The sequence below is a fragment of the Mastigoproctus giganteus genome, chromosome 10 (assembly GCF_048544385.1).
Source record: "Mastigoproctus giganteus isolate SK-2022 chromosome 10, ASM4854438v1, whole genome shotgun sequence".
Taxonomy (NCBI): Eukaryota; Metazoa; Arthropoda; class Arachnida; order Uropygi; family Thelyphonidae; genus Mastigoproctus; species Mastigoproctus giganteus.
In genome coordinates this window covers 218,368,978-218,393,612 of record NC_143584.1, presented here as the reverse complement: position 1 = coordinate 218,393,612, position 24,635 = coordinate 218,368,978, and the positions used below count along the sequence as shown (strand labels likewise).

At 38.1% G+C, this 24,635-nt stretch overlaps 1 protein-coding gene across 1 annotated transcript in view; it reads right to left on the bottom strand.

Annotated features, from left to right (window-relative positions):
- Hmt4-20 (Histone methyltransferase 4-20) overlaps positions 1-24,635 on the bottom strand; it is a 126,564-nt gene that overhangs the window by 19,811 nt on the left and 82,118 nt on the right. Inside the window, exons 7-8 of the mRNA XM_090383283.1 lie at positions 20,566-20,702; positions 3,968-4,119 (exon numbers count right to left, since the gene is read on the bottom strand). Of these exons, the coding sequence (XP_090239409.1) occupies positions 3,968-4,119; positions 20,566-20,702 (289 nt within the window). The remainder of the gene's footprint in view (positions 1-3,967; positions 4,120-20,565; positions 20,703-24,635) is intronic.

Genomic DNA, 24,635 nt, shown 5'->3' with positions numbered 1-24,635 from the left:
GTTTTTTCATGGTCCTTTGCACCACATCGAGCGCATGCAAGGACTCCACGGCAGGCCATTTGAGAATGTCCATACTTCTGGCATTTAAAACACCGTAAAGGGTTCGGAACATATGGACGCACTGAGCAGTTGATGTAGCCAGCTTTAATCTCATCGGGAGGTTTGGGCGAGTTAAAAGTCAGGATAATGCTCCTGGTTTTAATAAGTTTCCCATCGCTACGCGCATTTATTCTCTTAGCGGCAGTTACTCCCTGTGGTTTCAATTCTAAGCAGATTTCCTCCTCAGTTACGTCGAGAAGGTCCCATTCCGAAATGACATCTCTCGATGAATTGAGTGTTCTATGTGGTGTCACTGTTATTGGTACTCCTCCGATTGATGTTGCACGGAGTAGCTGCTCAGACTGCCTGTCAGTTTTGGTTTCAATTAAGAGGTCTCCAGAACGGAGCCTCTTAACTGATTTGGGTGACCCTGCTAACCCACCTAACCCTTTCTGTATGAAGAAGGGCGACATTTTGCCAATTGGTTTTTCAGTGGTGGAATGAATAATTAAAAATTTTGCAACAGGCCCTGATGATATTTCTGTTCGCTGCCTCTTTGTAGCAATAATGCTATCAGAATCTTTTTCTATAGTTTCAGATAGGGACCGGGTTGGGGCCCCTGAAGAAGTAAGTTGATCAGGATTCGTGGAGTTTTTTAAATTGTTCAGTGCCCGGGCTCCCCACCCACCACGGAGCCCAAAGGGATGCCCACTACCCGGCATGCAATAAATGCGCTCGGGAGTGGAACGCCAGGGCTACCCAGACACCATACCCACACCGCCGCCAGCCTGAATCCTGTCCCTTGGACCATGAGGGTAGGGGCATGGCATTGACATGGTTGACCCTCGCAGGCGAGCCTACTAGCCGCTTGATCCTAGTCGGGCCTTTCAGGACCACCTGTCTTGTCGAAGCAGGGGCCAAAGTGGTGTATTGAAGCTGGGCCCCTCAACCACCAGGATCCCCCTTTCCGAATTTCCACGGGTAGCAGCGCACGGCAAACACGCCGGATTCCATTGATGTAAGCCTGGAACCTGGGCTGTGGGCGTTGGATCCCAGTGATGCAAGTCTGGAAGTCCAGCAGCGTCACTGGGAGGTCCCCTCACCACGTACAGGTGCCCACGTCGAGGGGTGCACTAACAGAAAAGCCCAATAAATTGGAAAGAGCAAATTGTTTTTATTATTTTTTGGTCATGATCTCCAGAAACGTGCTTTAGAAAAATAACACAAAGGCATTCAGAATTGATTCTTATAACGGGAACATATGATAACAATGAAAGAGTAGTGCAATTTCCATTATAAATATGACTTTTTTAGAGAGATAAATAGCTTAGTAATATAGTGAAATTTTCAACTTCCAAGGACTTGGAACGAATTACAAAAAAACCAAAAAAAAAAAAAAAAAAAAAACCACAGTGTTATTGGGTTCACATTACGATATTTTCATGGTACCTCCATTTATTCCTACGGGATGCAGAATACATTTCCACGAATTTTTTAAGTTTGCACCGACCGGCAAAAACTTACGTAAAGTCGAAATTCCGTTAGTCGAGTATTACATAAGTTGGGGAGTTCCTATACACACACACAGCATATTTACTTACTTATATATATATGGCATATATATATTAAAAATAATAAAACCATAAGTTTTGCCTAAGAATCAAATTCTAATAAATTTATTTTTTAATTTTCAGTAAATATTTTAATAATATTTGTTTTTCCAAGTCTTTCAAAAACCAGAAGGTATACGCTTTTCACTTAAACAAATCCAGAGGGTATATGCTGTATACCCACGTATACCCTCCACTACAGTCCTGGTTCTCGTGTTGGCTTTCTTTACCTTCATCATCTTTTTTTCGTGATGCATGCTAAATATTCTGTATGTTAAATCGTAAATTGGTCCTCATTCAATTCTTAATGAAAAGGATCATTTAACAGCAATCTAAAGGGTATTAAATACTTCAATGGTATGTATGGTTTCCATGGATATTCCCCTCTTCATTTTCAATATTTCTGTGATTTGGATTAGTATTTAATGGCAAATACTATTCTCCTAAGATGTCAAAAAATGACAACCTGGACTTCTACAAAAAAAACCCCACATTCAACATGCAGTCCATGCATTGTCTCTTGTAACTACTGTTAAAATGACCAAAGAATTTATTACAGAATTCATCAAACTGAATAGAGAAAATCCCTGTTTATGGAATGTTAAATCAAAGGGATAAATAAAAACAAACAAATAAAAATTTAAAGAACAAGACGTATCAAAGAAACTAAGAAGCTAGATGTGTCTATGAAAAAAAGCCAAATAGGCTGGCTAGATAATTTTAAATAAATAAAATTGGCTATTACATAAATTTTTATTTGCAGTAATCATTTAATGCAATGGTTAATTTTTAGCTTTTTCTTTTCACAGTGAAGTTTTTATTCATTATATCAGTGATGTAATATGCAAAAGTGACACGAATGAAATTTACTCTTCTTTGTTTCATTTATAATGCATTATATAGGTGGAATTGTGACATTATAATATTTATATAATAGTTTCATTTCTTACAGTTAAATATTAAATGTGTCAATGAGAGTGAAATAAAAATAAAAGCAAAAAAAAAATTAGACAACTGAATTTCAGAGACCTGGAGTTAGTGAAGTTAATTAACAGTATGACCTCTTGATATAACTTCACAATGAATTATGCCTTTATAGTCAAAACACAATTCTATAGATATGTCAATTCAAATTTTTTTACTTCCAGGGAAACTTCCATTCAGAAGTTTGGTGTTTTCTCTATGGGATATAAGATAACAGCATGTTTAATCTCCTAACATTATTGTTTTAAGAGCTCCCAGATCACAAAAACAAATTTCAATCAGTTCTTTTGAAAATTTAATCCATGTTTCCGTCTGAATTGTCATTAACAACGTGAAACAAAAAAAAAAAAAAAAACCAATCTTGTCACATTTCAATGTGCGACCTCTTCTAATCCTCAATTATGAGTCTCTCAGAATGAATCTGGCAGATATAAGATTAAACACCAATTCTAGGTCAATGGCTATCTAACCTATTGTCAATTGGTGACTGCAATGCATGAGATTTCTCACTTGTGTAACACTGTCAGCTGTTTTTAAAGTGGATGGACATTTAACAAAAGGGTCGTTATGGAACAATTCCCGCCATCTTCGAATTTAGTACACTGCTTACAAACAATACTTTGTTGAAAGAGCAGTCCCCAAAAGATTTAAGTTTCTGTAGCTGATTTCTCGATTTTCCAGAAAAATTTGATGCAAATTCTTTGTTCAATTTTTTATTCATTTTTTGCACTGTAAAATCTGCCAAAAGAGAAAACCAATGTGTGCACTTGACAAGAGAATGTGCAACGATGACACACTATATGAGGATAGGATAAGGGTGTAGCACACAGGATTAAACAGGTTTTCATGAAGTCCAGAAATAATGCATCTATCTTTAGCATGGTGCTGCAAACTTTTCAATCACACCTTATAAATCATAATAGTATATGAAATATATTTTGAAAGGAAACAGAATCCAAGGAACACTCAGTACACTTTCAAGGTATCTCAATCCAACATATTAGTCTGAAATTAAGATTCAGTAAGAATCAAATAAAATATAACCAAGCTGTATACACTCTGAACACAAGTCTTTGTATTTAGAGTGTAAGAACCTTAATAAACTAAAACTTATAAATATAATGCAATTAAATAAGACATTTTTCCATATGATAAAATTAGTCTATTGAACAGTAAAGTGAAAAAAGTTTTTATATATTTCCTAAAATTTTTCTCACTTTACAAAGCCATGTTGCAATTCTTTAAATAAAAAAAAAAAAAAAAAAGAGAGAGAGAGAGCGATAAAGGATTAAGCTTTTGTCTTTCTACTATAATTAAGAATTTGATCAACTCACCATCAGTTAATCCATTTTTTCTCTTTGTAATTCCACTCTTTGCTTGCTGCTTCAGTCGATTGAGACGATTATCTGTTTCCCGCAGGCTGTAAGCCATACCAAAATTATCGAGATTCTTTGGTTTTTTGGCACTAAAATTACCAGTTCCTCTCCTTCAAAACAAATAAAAAAATAAAACCATTAACTCTTTAATTTTTAAGAGATACAAATATTGTGAATTCTCATAATGTCGTATTTAATGACATTAATATACATTAAATGGCTTTGCATAAGAATCCAATTTAGCTTTACTTCATAACTTATTAATACAATTGTCAAAAAGATCTTACTTATTGCTGGAGCAGTCTCTCAAGTGCATGGTATTAAAAGAATTCTTAAAAATGCATTAGTTAATTTTGATTCACCTGTATTCAGATCGGTTGAAATGTAGTTGCAAATTATACCAGCTATTTTTCAGAAATAAGAAAAAAATCAAATTCCAAAATGGAGGGGGAGAGAGAGAGAGAGAGAATGAATTTCAACAAATTTAGTTCTCAAACTGTGTGGAAGGAGATATAAAGAGACTTGTTTATCAGAGGAGAAGAATACAATTAAAAATTTTGAAAACCACTCAGAGTTATTCAATAACATTTATTTTTAGCAGTAAATTAAATTAAATTAAAGTCTACAGTAACTTTATGAGTTAACGTTAAATTTATGAGAATAACTTACTTTACCTTACTTTATGGGCACTGTTTGTTCTGGTTAGGGGTCAGTGACATGGATGGAATGCTTCCACTTAGTATGGTTGGCACAGTCTACTGGAGTGAGTCCTAGTTCCTGCATATCTTGCCACACTCTGCTCTCGATTGTCATCTTCAGCCTGTCTCTCCTCCTTCAACTTTTTTTTTTTTTTTTTTTGTTCTTTTGTTTTGGTTTTTTTGGCATGTGAGCAGCTAGGGCTATAATGTGCCAAGTCCCTTCGGCCTGGAACTTGGCAGCTAAGCACATACTTGGTAATGTGGGCAAACTCACGGTGCTGGACATGGCCCCCACCATTTAAGTCTGTTCTCTCTAATCTTTAAGTTGATGGGTTCGGTTTTCATCTCCTGTTTCACATCTTCATTCCGCCTTCTATCTCTCGGGGTTATTCCCAAACTCCACCTTGGCATTTTCATTTCTGCTGACATTAAAGCTCGTTCTTCTCTTCTTCTGACAGCCCAGCAGCACTCCAAGCCATATAACATACATGACCTTACCACCTGTTTGTAAATTTTTGATTTCAGTTTAGTTGGCATCTTCTTGTCTCTCAAAACACCAGACATTTCCTGCCACTTGGCCCATCCAGATTTTATTCGACTTTGGACATCCAGTTCACAGCTTCCATTTGTGTCTAGCACTGACCTAGTACAAGCTAGTACAAGTACTAGCACTTGTAGTTGTTAACCCTATTAAGCTATGCATTGGCAATGCTGAGAGAGCCATTTCAGTTGCCAAAGCACTCCATGTATTCTGTCCTGTTCCTGTTGACTTTTAGACCTTCCCGCTCTAGAACTGTTACCCATCTCTCTAGCTTCTCCTGTACTCTCTCTTTCTCTCTAAATTCACCATCTACAAAGAGTAAACTGTCAGAGCCATTGCTCTGAATATCTCTGGTTAGTGTATCCATTATGATGACAAACAGAAACAGGCTAAGTGTAAGCCAATGTTAACAGTGAAGGCATTACAAACTCCAGCTGCACTACATACTCTAGTTATGCTATATTGGTACATATCCTGGATAAGCGTGACATAGGATTCAGGAACACACCTCTTCCTCAGACACTTCAACAGAAGACTCTTAGGTACTCTGTCATAAGCCTTTTCTATAACTGTGAAGGCTAAGTGGAGAACTTGTTCTTTCCCCCTACACTTCTCTTGCAGGATCCTTGCTATAAATATTCCATCGGTAGTGCTTCTCCCATTCATAAAGTCAAGCTGGTCCTTGGTAATCTAGCCTTGCAGTGTAACTCTCGGTCTTCTTTCGACAACCCTCTCTAACCACTTCATTGTCTGGTTCATTAGTTTGATAGGTCTATAGTTGTTGCAATCTTGTATGTCTCCTTTCCTTTTATATATCGGTACTATAAGACTCTTCCTCCAAGCACCTGGTATCTTAGCTGCTCCCATTATTTTATTTATTAGCCTTGTCATTAATGGGACTCCTCTGTCTCCTTAAAAATTTCAATGGGTATCATGTCAGGCTCTGCTGCCTTCCCTGACTTCATACTATGCAATGCTAGTAAAACTTCCTCCTCCTTTACATCTTCAACATCCTCATCATGGTCATCTAGCTCCTGTTCTTCTACAGTGACTGTTTCACTATTCATGACCCCTTTGAAAAAACTCTTTCCATCTCCTGTTTACATCTTCTGTTTTTGTAACCCTACCAGTCTGATCTTTTACTACTCTTATTGCTCTTATATCCTGCTGTTTGTTGAACTGGGTTCTGGCAATCTAGAATATCTTCAATTCCCCTTCCTTAGTGTTCATACTATTATACATCCTTCCACAGCTCTATCCCTGGCTACTGCCTGTTTAGCTTGTCTTTTCTTTGTCCTATTCTTGTTTTTACCAGTTCTGTCTCTCTGCCATTCTTTAAAAGCTGTTTTCTTATCCTTCAATGCCTTCTGAACTTCTTCACTCCACCACCAGGTTTCTCTATGCATTTTATTTCCTCCTTTGTGTTCCCTAGAATTTCTTCTCCTCCCTTCATAATCTCTATCTGGGAACTGTTCCATATTTGGTCCACAGTATTCTGGTTTGGATCCTCCTTGATTTATCTAAAAGCCTGTAGGAGCAGCTCCTGCAGTCTCAGTTTAGGTTCATGTTTTTGTAGCCTAAACCATTTGATGTGCTCTTCAAACTTCTTGTGAAAGCCTTGGCAAGTTCCTTCAATAATGAGATCACATACCAGGAGTCTGTGTTGATTGAATAAGCTTTCTCCCAGGATGACTTTGTAGTCTTGGCACCATTTCTTATTTTTGGCTTTCAAAATCGTGTAGTCGACCTGAGTACTATGCCCACCACTATGGCATGTTATGTTATGTTTGTTATTTTGGTTTTTAGGAGCATTAGCAACTAAGGCCATATTGCTCCAGAGATGTGCGGTGGTCATTCCCTGACCTTTCCGCATCCTCTGTATTTGGTGGTCACGGGCTCGAACCCCCGTCTGATCAAGAAGCGTATGCTACGCACTGCTGCTCCTGCCCACCTGGCTACGGAGGCACTGACTATGGCATGTAATAAAGTGTTGGTCTCTCTTCTTGTACTGGATATTAGTTATCCACAATCCATGAGCCATATTCATCTCCAGGATCCTTTCTCCATCTGCATTATGCTCCCCCCATCCAAAGCTGCCATGGACTCCACGGTAGCCTTGGGTTCTCTGGCCTACGTGTCCATTGAGGTCTGCTCTGATGATTATTCCTTCCTCATCAGGCGGCGCCTCCGTAGCTAGGTGGAAAGGAGCAGCAGTGCGTAGCACACGCTTCTTGATTAGACCGGGGTTTGAGCCCGTCACCACTAAATACGAAGGATGCGGAAAGGTCAGGGAATGACCACCACATATCCCGGAGCAATATGGCCTTAGTTGCTAATGCTCCTAAAAATCAAATAACTAATAACTAACTAACTTCTCATCAGGCATGCTGTTGATCACCTCATCCAGGTCCTCATAAAAGGCATCCTTCTCTTCTACATCACATCTTGGCTGTGGGGCATAAGCGCTAATGATATTCAGCACACATTTGTCAGTCAATAACACTTTAATTTTAATTAGCCGGTCACTTTTCATGCACACTTCCACTACTACATCCATTTAAGAAGAAGAATCTTTATTGCAACACTGAGAATGATAATTTACATAACAGAAGTTGCAACAGCCCATCACGGCACAGTGACCAGGGGTTAACAATGTACTACAGAGACATTATTGCCTCAACAGCCAAAAATACATAAATAAATAATAGAATAATAAATAAGTGAAATAAAGTACAGGAAAATGGAAAAATAAATTTAATAAGAGGGTTACTAGGGGATGTCTACAGGGGTCCATTTTAGGACCTCTGTTTTGGAATTTAGTGATAAACCAATGGTTATCAAGATCATTTGATTGTGGAGAGTTGCTTTAAGATAGCTTTTGCTGAATATTTGGTCATTTGCTTATCTGGGCAGTCAAGAAGAATGTTAGAAGTGGGGAAGATTATAATGAATTACGTAAGTGGACAGCAACTAACAAGTTAAAGATTTCTGCAAACAAAATGGTGATGATGTTATTAAAGGGCAATCTTGATTATAATAGGCCAACAACGGTAAAAAATAAATAATAAGCAAATTCCACTGGTTCCACAGACTAGGTATCTGCGAGTTATATAGGATCATAAGTTAACTTTTTTGCCACACTTAAATCATTTAATAAATAGGATTAGGAATTTTAGTATGGCAATTATTAGGGTATCTGGATCTGAGTGGGGTGTTGCAAAGAAGAGTGTTAAATCTTTACTACAAGACAGTTTTTCTGCCAATTGTGGCTTATGCTGCATCAGTTTGGGTAAACTCTGCCAATAAGATTAAATTTAGGGCAAAACTGTATTCCTTACAGAGAGTTATGTTGCTTGCTATGGCACAGAGTATGTAGAACAGTGCCAGCTTCACATTGCTGGCCATATGCCTCTTTATTTGTATATTGTATTATAAATCAACAGGGATTACCTTTATTTTAGATGCTTCTTTTCCAACTCTCCTAGTCCAACTCGCTAATAATTCTTGAGGATGGCGATATCTATTTTGTAAAGCAGGTGGGACATCTTCCCCACTGTCAGAACCATACACGGTCTATGGTTCTGACAGTGGGGAAGATGTCCCACCTGCTTTACAAAATAGATATCGCCATCCTCAAGAATTATTAGCGAGTTGGACTAGGAGAGTTGGAAAAGAAGCTTCCTATATCTAAAATAAAGTTAATCCCTGTTGATTTATAATATAATAGAATATAGGAATTATCGAGCACTTAATAGCTCTCAATTATCAAATTTGTATATTGTGTACTGAGCTTTCAGTTATTACATAAGGAGAGACAAGAAATATGCATTTATGAGTATTAGTAATAACACTACAGGAGATCCCAAAAAGGAGAGGAAGCTCATATTAAGAAAAATGTTGGATCTTTGGCAGGAGAGGTGGGAGGCTAGTATAACAGATTCTGTTACTAGATTATTTATTCTGAACATTTGGTTTGCTTTTAATTATAAGAAGAATAGATGGTTCTATCCTAGTATGGAATTATCTAATCTACTAACTGGGCATGGCTCGTTAAGAAGTAAATTACACTATTTTGGCTTACAGTCAGATCCGTTTTGTTTGTATAGATCTGAGGAAACTTGGAGTCACATATTATATAATTGTCCTTTATATTTGCCTTATAGGCCTCAATTGCCTTATAATTGAGGTGATACCTGATTTAAGTCCTTGTAATGAAACTCTTTACTTAACGGAACAAATTATATTGGGAATCAGACTGTTAGATAACAAGAAACACATGGATTAGGCAGCAAACTCAAGTAAAGGACATTCTTATCAAAACTAAAGAACTAAAATGGTCGTGGGCAGGACACACAGCTCGAAGACATGATGACAGATGGACTAAGAAAATAACAGAATGGTACCCAAGAGGAGCCAGAAGAAAACCTGGAAGACAACAATGGAGATGGACAGATGAAATTCATGAGTTTGTGGGTAGTAAAGATGGCCACTGCACAAAACAGAAGGAACTGGAAAGTTGCTGGAGAGGCCTTCATCCTGCAGTGGATTGAAAATGACTGATGGTGAATGAAACTCTTTGTCTAAATACTTATAATTGTTACGTAGCAATGCAAGATTTTGCCAGGCTAGTTTTCCATAAAAGGTTAAAACTTGCCACATGGTTAGTAGTTGAATGCTGTTTCCCACCCCCCTCTCAATTTCAAACTTGCCGAGTGGTTTTTTTTTTTTTATATATATTTTTTATTATTATTATTTTTTGCAGGCACTGCAAAGTAGGACAATGCGGGATGAATACACTTGTGGGCTTTATATATGAGTTTTTTTTTTTTCCCCTCTCCATTTGGGTATTGGTTACTTTCTTTTCCACTACCTGGTGGGCACCCACTGGTCTAGCACTTCTGCCAGACAGTGTGGGATTTTTGTGCGGCTAGCACACACAGATTAGTGAACCCAGGCCTGGCTCGGCGTGCCTGGGGTTGGGCACTGGGTAGCGGTTGCCAGAGTGTTGGCTGCTCCCTATCCACATAGAATGAATAATAAAGAACAGTTGACATCAAGTGGATTTGGACAAAAGTCTAGGGGCCACCCACAACCATAAATACATACATACTACTGCATACTTTAAGTTATCTTCAAACACAACTCCATTCCTCCTATTCTCCGTGCCATAGTATATTAATTTGTAGCCCTCAGCTAGTTCTTTACTCCTCATCTCTCTCCATTTGGTTTCCTGGACACACAATACGTTGATTTTCCTTTTCTTCATAACTTCCACAAGTGCCATTTCTTTCCCGATTATTATTCCTACATTAATCAATCCGACTCTGACCTTTGTCCTCTTATATTTGGTCCTTCTGTTATTCTTGCGTTTTTTGCCCTTGATTATTTTCCACTACATCCAGGGTCCGGCTGCAGCATGTCGCATATGGGGTAAGCCCTAGCCCTCATACTATGCCTTTGTTGTTGTTCCTCCATGTTGAATATGTCTAGCCAAATTTAGAAGCCGGCTGGCCAGGCCTGATGCTCTTGGTTATATTTTGGTGTTTCCTCCACCGAGTGGGCAGGTGCATGGGTGCATAAGTACACGTGCCTTGAGTGACCGGGGTTCAAGCCCGGGACTGTTGAATACGGTACTATTTCTTGTATTCTGTCTATCTTGTGAATTTCTCTGACCGTTTGGTCGTCCCAGAGTATAAACAGAAAATTTATTTATTTATTTTAGTGGACTACCTTCCCAGGCTATTGAACTCCACTGTTCAGATGATACACTTATTAGATGGCGGTGTATACTCGCCATGTCACAGGGACGTCACGGGCCACTGTGGCTTTTCATGGAGCTATCGGTGCCCACCCGGCAGCCCACCACAACCTGCTATCCCTGCCGCTGCTTGTCCGCGACTGCTTATTCGACAGGGTGTTCCCTGCTTATTTCGCAGTGAACCACCATATCTGGTGGCCGACCCACTATCCGCAACCTGTGGACGCGTCCGGTTGCATGCAGCTTTGCACTCCTGCAGGACCAGAACTTATTTACATAATTCGTATATGTACTGATGCATGTGGAACAGTCAATTTTTAAGATGAAGTGCAGACCTGCATCCAATTTTTATATATAAGCCTATTTTCAACATACATTTCAATTAATTTCTCAATTTTAATGATCTTTGAAATGCTGTACCGTGTAGACAAGTATATGGGTATATAAAAGCCTATGAAATCCTCAAAAATCTGAGTTCAGCACCAGTTGACACTGAGTTGACAGGCCACATGTGAACTAAAAAAATTACAATAGATATTTTGCAAATACTCTCCAACTCTATTATTACTTGACTGGTGGTATATCGACAGCTATGGATGAGTGCACTTATGAGTGCAATCATTGATGTGAACATGATGTATCATTACAACATTATGTGGTAAAAGTTGATAGCTCTTTGAAAGTGTATTGTCTTTAGATTTGAAAGTGTGCTGTTCTTAGGTTATTTGCAGTCTACTGAGTATATGTCTGATAGTTTGAATGGTACAGCATGACTGACAATGAGGGAGCATTTTTTGCTGTAAAATAAAAAAAAAGTGTGCTAGGCAAGGTGACGTCTTGAAATCTGGTTAGGATTACCTCTTCCAGTCTAAATTCTCTTATCCTTATATTCCAGATGCCTACATGTGTATTAAACTGAGACAACTTATACACTTATTCATACTCCCCCCCCCCACACACACACAAGAATAAAACTGCCATTTTAGTTGAGCAATTTGCCATATGAATGATAATAATCTGTACATGGGATGTTGAAAGGATAATTTGGAAACTGTACATCAGCCCTTGCAGCCTAGTCGACTAACTTAATTCCCATTATTCCTATATAGGCAAGAATTCAAAGAAGTATATTACTATTTTTTTTATACATTTTGCAAGATTAATAGTTTTCAAAATCTGTTGTAGATATGGTTGGGAAGGTATTTAATGTTCTTCATTGCTTGTACAGCACTTAATTAGTCAGTGTAAATCATGCCCTTTGTTACAAAACATTTTTCACTTCAATGGCCTGTTACTTGGAACTGTTTCAATTTCTTGTCTTTTTTTTTTTTGCACTATCTTTCTAGATTGTGGCGGCTCATGACTTGATGTATGGGGGTGCTGCTTCTTAATGTTACATTAAATTGCCTTGGTTATATTGCATGTAGACATAGATGGTAATAATAATAAGCAAGTTAAAAATACTACAAAATATTTACTGGACACTTACCATTAACAGACTTGGGTAATCTCGAAATTATATTTAAAAATAAAATCCATTCTTCTGTTTTTATTTGTTGAAAATAGATTAATAACTTTTTCATTCAAGTTCGGTTCACTGTTCAAATCAGCACTGCTCGCTCTGCAGTTCCTTTGACTCGTTTTATCACCTCTAAAAAATGCGTATTAGCAACCTGCAAACTAGGCATTGACTCAACCACTGGGGCCAAAATGTGGAATTGTGTAGTGCACAGTTCCACCTACAGTTAAATTTCAAAGTTGAAAATGATTTCGTGTTTTTATTCGTTTATTATTCAAAATAGAGGATGAGTATATTATATGCCGGACCTGTTAATAAAAATATTCATTGCGTTGCATTGTTCTTTACAAAATTTCATATAACTCCGTTGGCTGTACATTTAGATCTAAAAAGCTGAGGGTGCTGCAGTTCCGCAGTGCCTACCAACGAGCCGCCCCTGTTTCTAGATAGTATAAATGTCCACTGAATCTTCATCTACCTTTAGAGTAAGATATGCAGTTCCCTTTTCATACACAAATATATAATCAGATGACAAGGACAGCCTAATACTACAAAATGGTTAATCCCCTCTTTTAGTATCCTTGTTACTCTAGTTTTCAGGCAATCACAACAGGGAGATTATCAACACTAAGTGCCAGACAGTTTTTTAAATGAATCCAATATGCTTTCAGGTCGGTCAGAAGAAGATGCTCAATACTGTACCCTGTAGACAAGTATATGGGTATATAAAAGCCTATGAAATCCTCAAAAATCTGAGTTCAGCACCCCTTATGACATAACTTGGAAGCCCTAACACACACCTGTACACCATAGAGTCACCTTCCAACACTGGCACTGAAGCAAACTGCTTTTGATTTGTTAGTGATTTTTTTTTGGTTACGTTACTAGGAAAGGTGACTACAATGGTACAGTGACTTCTTACTTTACGTGTGTTTAAAATAACACGCAGCAACCAACTATATTTATGGAAAGTGCTATGAGGTGGGGGGGTAAATACCCAAACAGATATTCAACCTCGACAAAACAGGGTTATATTGGGAAAAAATGCCTGATTGCACTTATATTTCCACTGCTGAAAATACTGCACCTGGCTTTAAGGGGGTGAAAGATCAGCTAACACTTCTGTTTGGTGCTAATATAGAGGGTCATAAACTGAAACCTGTGTGCATTTACCACTAACAAAACCCAAATGCCCTTAAAGGTTATGACAGGTCGTACATGCCTGTGTACTGGTACTCTAACCCTAAAGGGTAGATGACTGCTGTTATTTTCAGAAGTTACTATTGGATCTCAGTTACGACCAGAATTGGAAGTGTATTGCAAGGCAGAAGGAATTCCGTTCAACATCTTACTTATTCTTAATAATGCCACAAGCCATCCACCTAATATACTGTTGATGGCTGTTCCAGTATCAAGATTATTATTTTTTTCCCTGGCAAATACAACCTGAGTACTCCAGCCTATGGACCAACATGTTATTAAATCTTTTGAGGCTCAGTATTTAAAGTGCATTCTGGCTGATCTAATTGACAAGACCAACCACAAACAAATGGGTGTCCAGCAATATTGGTGAGCCTTCAATACAAAAGATGCTTTAAAATTCATTGATGCTGCATGGCATGAAGTTCCACATAACTGTATTCATTATGCACAAACTAAAAACAAATGTGTGAAACTTGCTAAAAAGGCAAGGTTCACTGAAGTAGAGGTAACTGATGTCAATGATTTAGAAAACAGGTTGGGCTGCATATCACTATAAATTTTATAAATTTACTAGAAATTATAGTGGTCGATTTAATTGATTTGCATCATCAAGAACTGCCAAATGAAGATCTGTTTGCACTGGAGCAGCATCGCATTCAAGGGGAGGAGGCAGCAGCAAATGAAAGCCCAGTGGTTAAGAATGGAGCCTGACAGTGAAAGGAATATCAAAAGCATTAAATCTTATAGGTCAAAATCTGTTAGCTGATGAAGACCCTAATCTTGAACAAAGCTCTAAAGTGCAATGTAAAGTCACACTAGAACTTGGTTGCTAATACAAGTTGTCAAAAAAAAAAAAAAAAAAGTAAATCAATAAAGATAAACAAATCTTACCATTTTCTTTAGAGTGCTCAGTCTTCCAATGAATGGTATGTACTGGTAGGAGCAACTGAGCCAGATGCGAGAGTTACTTTCTTAGGCCTATTATGGCATTTTTTTGGCGATTATTTATATTACATGTAAATTTAAATTGAACAAGATGTTCTGGAATGCAACCCTCACGTAAATGAAGTCACTGTACATAGATTGGAATCACTTTGATTACTGCTGTCTTTAGCAAATGAAAATCACATTTTTCAAAGCATGTCACTATCTCTTCTTTCCCTCTCTATCCAATTTCACTAATAATGCCTGCTGTTTATGTTCTTCTACATCCAGTTTTTTTTTTTTTTTTGCTGTTTCTCTATCAGGAAACATCTGAACAATGAGCAATGATTTAGCATAAATCATTGCTCATTGTTCAGAGGAAGATTATGTCCTATGATAAGGCCATTATATATTTACAGCTATTTTTCTGTGTGTGTGCCATGTGTGTGCGTGCACGTACACGCGCGTGCACGTTGTTTTTCTTGTGGCGTAGTAATATTTCTTAATTTTTAATGGATGACAATTCTTTTTATATATATTTTTTTAAAATTTAGAATAAAAAATAAAATTCAAAAAATGAAGTTTTTTTGAAATATTATTAAAAAAATAATAATAAAAAAATTAATACTGCTGAAAATGAAAATACAATGTTACAGCCATAAAATAAGAACATGAAATCAACAGTCACTTCCATTTTCCAGTTCGGGGAGCTGTTAAGAGCACAAAATAAGTGCACCTGTTCTTACTCCTAGTTACTCTAATACAGCCCATGTATTTACTTGTTCCATGACTCCCAGCAGTTCTTGAAATCCCCAGCAACTTTCTTTCCAGGCTGCTGCCCATTCCAATAGAAGCAGTGCAAGAATCACTTCCATTTCTGACTGCAGCTACTTTTAATCTGTAGTCTGTGAATCCTCCCAAGCTAGCAGTTTTCCAACCCAGCTAACATTGCTTTGATAGCATCAGCAAATATCCTTGAGCCCTTTCTATTTAAGTGTATCCTATCCCTGTAGAAACAATCTTTCCTGTTAACAAGCACAGATCATGCTGAGAGAAATTCTACCCAATGAGTCTTGCACAGTGTGTCCAGGGCTGAATTGACTGACAAGGCTCATCATATACTCCCTCCTATCATGTCTGGGCAGGATTGCAAACACTTTCAAATTTAACCATAACTCGTGACTTTTTTTGAACATTGACCTGAAATTGTTAAGTATACCTGCAGATCTCCTACACTTAATGTCATTAGTGCCAACGTGTACAAAAATATCACCTTTTGTTCCTTAAAAGATATTTGCTCTACAAAGCCATGAACGTTTGCCCCTGGCAGACATATCTCCCCAAAGACCAATAGATTGACAGTAGCCACTGGCAGAGGTGAAAGAGATTCTTGCACTGCTTCTATTAGAATGAGCAGAAGCCTGAAAAACAAGATGCATGGTATTTCAGAGACTGCTGGGAGCCATTGCAGTACAAGTAAACACATGGGTTGTGTTAGGGTAGCTAAGAATAGAAACAGGTGCAGGTATACTTGCGTGTACACCAATGCTAGGAGTTCAGTAAATAAATTTGATGAATTTAAGGTATTGCTCAAAACATCGAAGGCAGATATTGTTGGGATATCAGAGACGTGGTGTCACACAGATATAAGGGATGCAGAACTGCAATTTGGGGAGTACAACGTCTACAGAAAGGATAGACAGGATAGGAAGGGGGGAGGGGTTATGCTATTAGTTAAGAAACACATAAAAACCAAGGAAGTGAAGCCAGTCGACATCGCTGGACAGTGCAGTGTGGAGTCAGTTTGGTGTGACATAAACATTGGGAGATCAAAATTGAGAGTAGGAGTGTGCTATAGGCCTAATGACTCTGATGAGTATAATAAGGAACTGTACAGGGAAATAGAGTGGACCAGTAAATCAGAGTGTCTTATAATGGGAGATTTTAATTTCCCAGATATTGACTGGAATTTGGGGGCTGGTTACTCACACACTAGCAGGGCTTTTGTGGATTTATTGGATGATTGTTTTCTACATCAGCATGTTCGGGAGGCAACTAGAGGGAGTAATACTCTTGATTTGATTATCAGCAGTGATTCTTCATGCATTAAGAATCTGCAGATAAATGAACCACTAGGTGGCAGTGATCACAGTGTGCTGAAGTGGGATTTACTCAAAGAGGTAACTACCATTAGGGGTAAAGGGTTATTTGTTTGTTTGTTATTTGGTTTTTAGGAGCATTAGCAACTAAGGCCATATTGCTCCGGGATATGCGGTGGTTATTCTTAGGGGTAAAGGGAAGGGTTATTGCTTCCGTAAAGGCGACTACGATGGACTGAGACAGTATTTAAAAATTCTATACAGTGGGACCAACTGATGATGTTACCAACAGCAAATTCAAAATGGGAAGCATTCAAAGAACTTATCTTGGAAGCTACTAGGCTTTACATACCAGCTAAGAGATATTGTTCAAGGTTTAGGCCAAAATGGATGTCAGATGAACTAATGAGGCATATGGCAGAGAAGAAAAATGCATGGGATACATACAAATTAACACGTGACACAGACACCTATGATAGATACAAGTTGATCTGTAACCAAGTTACAAAGGAGGTTAGGCAGGCGAAGGCAGATTACGAGAGATCCTTGGCAAGGGATGCGAAGAAAAACAGCAAAGAGTTCTTTACTTATGTAAACTCTAGAAGGAAGGGGATGAATCCGATTGGTCCACTTGAGATCGATGGGTCAACTGTTGATGACCCTGCTCAGGTAGCTAACAAACTAAATGAATATTTTGCATCGACATTCACACATGAGGAGTTATTCAGTGAGGGGAATGCCAGAGGTGTATTCAACTCTAGCAGTAAGCTAGAGAATCTTGTAATAACTGAGAGCAAAGTGGAGGAGAAATTGTTGAAGATAAACACAAGAAAGGCACCCGGGGTGGATGGGATCTATCCAGTTATATTAAAGGAGGCAGCAAAGGAAGTAAGCAAACCCTTAGCCATAATTATGAGAGCTTCCTTGGACTCAGGGGAGGTACCCATAGACTGGAAATGTGCAAATGTGACCCCAATTCACAAAGGAGGATCAAAGGGTGACACAAGTAATTATAGACCTGTGAGCTTAACTTCTGTTCCAGGAAAATTAATGGAGGCACTGGTTAAAGAAGCACTGCAGGATCATTTAGACAAGACTTCAGTTATAGCTCAGACACAGCATGGTTTTGTTAAGGGGAAGTCTTGCCTGACCAACTTGATTGGATACTATGATGCAGTCACAAAAGAACTGGATGCAGGGAATAACTTTGATATTATATACTTGGATCTTAGAAAGGCTTTTGATACTTTTTTTTTTTTTTTTTTTTGATTTGGTAGTTGTTGGCGCATCGGCTTCTGTGGCCATATTGCACCTCCCAAGGTTTTTGCAGTACTTTGATCCAAGCCCGAGGCGGGAATCGAACCCGCGACCTTTGGGTTGCCGGGCAGGTACTTTACCCACTCGGCTAGCCTGGTCGGCTGCTTTTGATACTGTTGCACATGGAAGACTGCTACACAAATTGGAGCAGTGTGACATTGGAGGCAAATTGCTGCTATGGATAAAGGGGTGGTTGAGGGGGAGAAGACAGAGAGTGGTAATCAATGGACACTGCTCATCGTGGACTGATGTTATTAGTGGAGTCCCTCAGGGCTCAGTGTTGGGTCCATTATTGTTTTCTGTATTTATAAATGATATTGATGATGGTATATCCGGCTTAATGTCCAAGTTTGCAGATGATACAAAGGTTGGCAGGGTTGTCAAGGACACTACGGACACTATGCTGCTGCAACAGGATCTGGAAAGGTTGAGCAGATGGGCTGAGAGGTGGCAAATGAAGTTTAACATTGACAAATGTAAAGTACTACACATGGGAAACAGCAACCCCAGAGCAACGTATGAACTCTGTGGTACTACACTGACAGTGGTAGAGAATGAAAGGGACTTGGGGGTGGTTGTGCAGGCAGATATGAAGTTCTCTGAGCAGTGCAGATGGGCTGCAAGAGTAGCTCATGGAGTATTGTCAATGATATACAGCAATTTTTCCAGCAGGGATAAGGAGGTGATTATTCCATTGTATAAGGCGATGGTCAGGCCACACCTAGAGTACTGTATACAGGTCTGGAGGCCTCATTTCAAGAAGGATGTAGAGCTGCTGGAACGAGTACAGAGAAGGGCAACAAGATTAGTGAATGGAACAAAGGGGTGCTCTTACGAAGAAAGGCTTAAGTTTTGCAAATTACAGTGTCTGGAGACTAGGCACCAGTGAGGTGATCTGATAGAGGTGTATAAAGCCTTGAATGGTTTAAGCATGCTCAATGCTGATGGGATTCTTCCTCTAGCTCAGAAAAATCACCTGAGAGGGCATAAATTCAAATTGAGGAAAGACAGATGTAGGATAGACGTGCGGAAATTTGCCTTTAGCCAGCGGGTGGTTGGTTGGTGGAACAGACTTCCATCCCTTGTGGTGGAGGTTGATAGCCTAAATAAGTTTAAGGCTCAGCTGGACAGGTATTTTGAACGAACAGAGGGGTGAAGTGGAAGTGGGTTTTTTTTTTTTTTTTGGCTGATGCTGCATAAGCTTGCTTTCTTGCATCAAATGCCTCTACTAATGCTAATGCTATCCTGGTTCTATTCCACCTATCCTTTTTGCACACTGTATTTCCCATTTCCCTGACAATTGAGTCACCGACAATAACTAGCTCCTGTGGGACCAGTGCATTCTGCCCTGAAGATTGCTGCTGTGTTGCCTGGTGCACAAGAGTGAGCTCTAACATTGAGTCAGGCAGTTGATTGCTTGATGGGCCCCTATTTTAATTCCTTTGAGAGCATCTATCCAAATCTTCAAACTCTCATAGACACCCATCAGAACACTGAGTTGACGCCTAATTTCTTCACACTCTGCACCCAGCACACACAACAACATCCTCTATGGCTAGATCATGTTCTGTTCCAGAAAGGTCCCAAAAATTTCACATTTTGCCCACTTTTTTAGACTGTAATGCGTTGGAGAATTGCCTCCTTCAGTTCTCCCTCGAACCACAGCAGTTTTGTAACTTTGTGCACTTTGCTTTGCTGCTCTAGTCTGGGGCATGATTTCCGTTTAAATACAATTTAATTAACAATAAAAATTTAATAAGATTTATAAATTTAATTGATTAATTGACAATACTAAGCTAACAGATTCCTGATACAGTGCTATGTATTATATGTCAAGGACCAGCAGGTTTCATAGCACCCTTTCAGAGATCAACGCCAATTTTTATTTCTATGATTTCGGAAATTGCTCACTCTTTTTGAACTTGTATTTAATATTTATTTTTCCAATTTTAATAAATGTAATTTTTTTAGAAGCATCATTACATCCCTAGCCAAATTTGCTAGAACCTGGGCAAAGGGGAAAAAGTCATACACTCAAAAATGAGAGGTGAATTAAAAGGGGAATTTTGTTCTGTAAACATCGTATACAAGTTTTACATGTGTAAGATGTTCAGAGAACAAAATTAGAGTTAGCACCTCATAACTGTGATCATCTTTTGTGTCAAGTCTGGTAGCATACATCTCAAAACATAAATGCTTATTATCATAATTCTTCCTGTGAGTTAAATTATACAATACACCACTGCTCCTTAAGATTGTGATATATGGATGTAATTTAACTCAAAACGCTTTATACAGTTTCCAATACATGTCGAGTAAGGAAAGCAAGGTCCCCATGCCAAATTGGACTGCAGGTAGAATGTGGCATGTGGGCCATGGTTTCCTAGCTCAGCCTTATATTAGAAACTTTTCACTTGACAAATTATGGTTAGCAAAGAAATTCACAATTAGCCCTTAAGATTCAGCATTTGGCATAAAAATAATTAAATGGGCTCACCTTTCACACGTTTCACACTCACAATAGCAGTTATCATCACCAAAGAAGTCTTCTCCATAAAAACATGTGATTTCCTCACCAACCTCAATATCCCTTAGTACCTTTACGCATGCAGTATCTCGTCCAGTGGAAACAAACTAAGAAGTGCATAAATATTAAGAATTAGCTTCAATAAAACAATCCTATGCATGCATGCATACACACATTTTGATATACAATTTAACCTTACACATGGATAATTCCATCTCAATTCAACAAGGCTCAAATCTTGACACCCTTTGATTTTCACGAAACTTGTTAAGAGTTAGGAACCAAGACTTATTTACATGTGACAACTGTTATCACACAATTAACTGAATTTATAATTTCTTTGTATTCAATATTTAGAATTAACAAAACTACTAATGAAAAGTTTTAGTTAAGGATAATTTTACAACTTGCACATGGAAAAACCTTTGTTATAGTAAATCAGGGGGCAGCTAGTATCAAACCGTATTTGTTTGTCCTCCTAATTTAGGCAATTTTTTTTGTTATAACAATTGCTTTTCCTTATTGATGGACTTGATATCATAAGAAACTGCTCATCTTCTGATTCATAGTTTAATCTGTACAGTCCCAGAAAAAGATAAGTATTACTCTTATTTATATTCTTTGGCTTGTGTGAATGCATTTCTTCAAGGTGGATGCCATCTACCTGTTGTTCTCATTTAACACAAAGGCGTTCTAGTGGACATTTGCTATGCTGACCGCTGTTGCTACTCTCCATTTCATGTCACCTCCCTGCCTGCAGCATTGAATCCACAGCAGAAGTCCTGTTAATTTTCTACTCAGCTGCTTAACAATACCTGGATTACGTATTTGTAGGATGCTTGTTTACTTCGCTTTACTGTTTTTATGGCTGCTTAAATGTGGAAGGAAAATATTTCTTTTTTTCTACAAATAATGGCCACCAGGTGTTGTTTATGAAAACATAGACTTTGTAGCTGCTGCAAATGGATAAGTTTTCCTTGAAATTTTATCGAATTTGATTAGTTAACGTATTAATTTCTGTTTTACAAATAGATTAAATAGGCTTAGTAGCATTTGTTAGCGTATTTTTTAAATTTAGCTAGTGACTTTGTAAGTTACAACTCACTGCTCGTACCGCTATTGTATCGGTGTTTTGGCTGGAATATCATAGCGTAACCAGTAGCGCAGAATAGTAGGGTTTTAATTGTGTAAGTATTTTGAAGGTTTTAATCACTTTTTGGGCATTTATCTTTTGTATTTAGCTAAGGATATAACAAGTTTAACATTGTGATCGGTATGGTATAGCATAACTTGATAATGTATGTCTCGAACCGATAGCTAACGTATAATGTAAAACTCGATAACAGAATACGTATTACTGCATTAGCTTAGTATAGCATTGTATAGTCAAGTATAATATAGTAAATTAATCAATTAAATTTATTAGTGTTATTAATTTTCATTGTTAATTAATTAAATTGTATTTAAATGGAAATCATGTCCCAGACTAGAGCAACAAAGCAAAGTAGCAGGAGTGGTGGGGCTCAAGGGAGAACTGAAGGGGACAAATTCTCCAACGCATTACAGCCTAAAAAAATGTGCAACTTGTGAAATGTTTGCAGATATTTCTGGAATGGGACATTATTATTATTATTAGCCATATAGCGCAAGGAAGCCTGAGGCTTATGCTGCACCAGCCAAAAAAAAAATTCCTGAGTAACCCTGAGAGAGAGAGAGAGAAGTAGAAAGGAATCACTAAGAAAGAGAAGAATGATGATATCCAGCTCAGGACCCTGGGTTTGTCAAGCCCATACTCACCAGATTGGTTGTTGTTGGATTTTTTTGGTGCAAAAGCAACTTTGGCCATATTGCGCCTATCTATTAGTATTACGTGACAATGACGTTGACGTTTCTTAATTATGGTTTATATCTGGCTAAAATATCCTATTAGTTTTAAATAAGTAAATATATTTTCAATGTTGGAGTTATCGCCTAGGATTTGTGATAAAGTCAGGGAATCCGGGATATTTACAGGGAGATGGAAAGCTGATTGTCGTGCCATGTGGACATTCTATAAGGAAATGTTTTACAGTGAGTTGACAAGAACAGTGAAGACATTCTGGAGGATTTGCTTTCGTGAGTAAGTAAAATTGTGCAAGATGTGTAAGTCCAATGCACAGTCTGGTTAAAATGACTTCTTCGTGCCGATTCTTATGAAGACTCGAATTCCATGGCTGAAGTTCATGTTTTATTTGAAACAGTTTATTGTGTGATTCATTTTGCCACATTTGTGACTACTGAATGTGGAGAATCTGTTTTATGACAGGTCTGTAATCGGAATGCGTAACTTTGTAAAGCCTTAGGTTTGTATTTGTAGGATTCTTTGCTGCTCAATCAGCATTTTCATTACCTTCAATGCCTGCATGTCCTGGGATCCAACAGAAATTTACTTGCCTTCTTTTGCTTTTGAGTTTCACAAGATGAGCTTGTATCTGGTAAAGAATGGGATGTGATGAAGTCTGCTTTTGCTGGAGAGCATGTATTGCACTCAATGAATCTGTGTATATGAGATGTTTCAGAAGAGGAGAAGATGCAATGTATTTTAAGGCCATTAGTAGGGTGAATAGCTCAGCAGAATAGCTACTGCATTGGTTTAACAGTGTGTGGAAAGACCACTGCAGCACCAACTTGGGTATCTGTTTTAGAGCCCTCTGTATATATTTGAAGATATTCAGAGAACTGTGATGAGTGGGCTGCATGCATCTGTTTTATGTTGACATTTGCCAGAGTGCTTTTTCCCCACTGTTGAAAATAAGTGTCACAGTTAGGCGTGAAAGTGTGCCGTGGTGGAATACTTATCCTCATGTATGTTGTCAAAGCTTAGGCCCCAATTTGAAACTATTTCTTTTAGTCGTATTCCAGCTGGTTTATTTACTGTGGGTTTATTGCTGTAGAGGATCTCCTACTGTGGACTGAAGAGATACTGCTAAGTAGGATGATGAGGAAGACTTCAGATTTTAATAGCATAGTTTAATAGCAGCATTTGCCTCCAGAGATATAGTGAAGGCTCATGGGTCTCTGCATATAAGCTTTGTACAGGCAATGTTCTGTATGCCCCTAAAAAAATTTGTAAGGCACTATGATGTATGGAATCAAGCCATTTGATGACACTTGAAATACACGAGCTATACACAGGGGCTCCACAGTCTAGTCTTGATCTGATTATAGCACGGTATAGGTGAAGCAGTGTGAACTGATCAGCTCTCCACTTCATTGCAGAAAGAACTCTGAGAATGTTTAGTTTTTTTTGACAGGTTGTTCGGAGGCATTTGATATGTTCCAAAAAGTTAAGTTTTTTATCGAGAATCAGGCCAAGGAAACGAATACTATTTGCTAGAGGTATCAGCTGGTTTTCTAGTCTTATTTCTGGATCTGGGTGCATTTTTCGCTTTCTACAGAAATGTATAGCCATTATTTTTAGTCCACAATTCTATTTTTTTCATTGCACTTTGTAATTGCCTTTCAATATGTTCATATTTTGTGAATAGCATGAAATGGTAACGTCATCTGCATAAAGGAATGTTTCAACTGTTTTTGGCAGGTCTTTTGTAATAGAATTTATTTTGATTGATTGCAAACAAAGTTGCACTCAGCACTGAGGAACTCCTTCCTGAGTATATATTTGTGACAGATTGTTTTGATATTTTACTTGGAAGGTTCTGAGCTTCAGAATTTTTTTTTATCAAGGTTGGTAAGCGGCCTTGCAAACCAATGTTGTGGAAGTCATTCAGAATGTCATATCGCCAGGTAATGTCGAAGGCCTTTTCTATGTCGAAACTCATCATAATTAGATGCTCATTCCTTAGAAAAGCATTGCGGATATTTACCTCTGCTTTTATCATGGGGTCCAGAGATGGTCTATTTTATAAAAGCCATATTGATTTATGTTAAGTACATTTATACGTTTCCAAAAACCAGGTTAATCGGTTGTTCACCATTTTCTTGAGGGTTTTCCCAAGGCAACTTGTTAGAGCTATTGGTTGATAATTTGTGGGGAACGT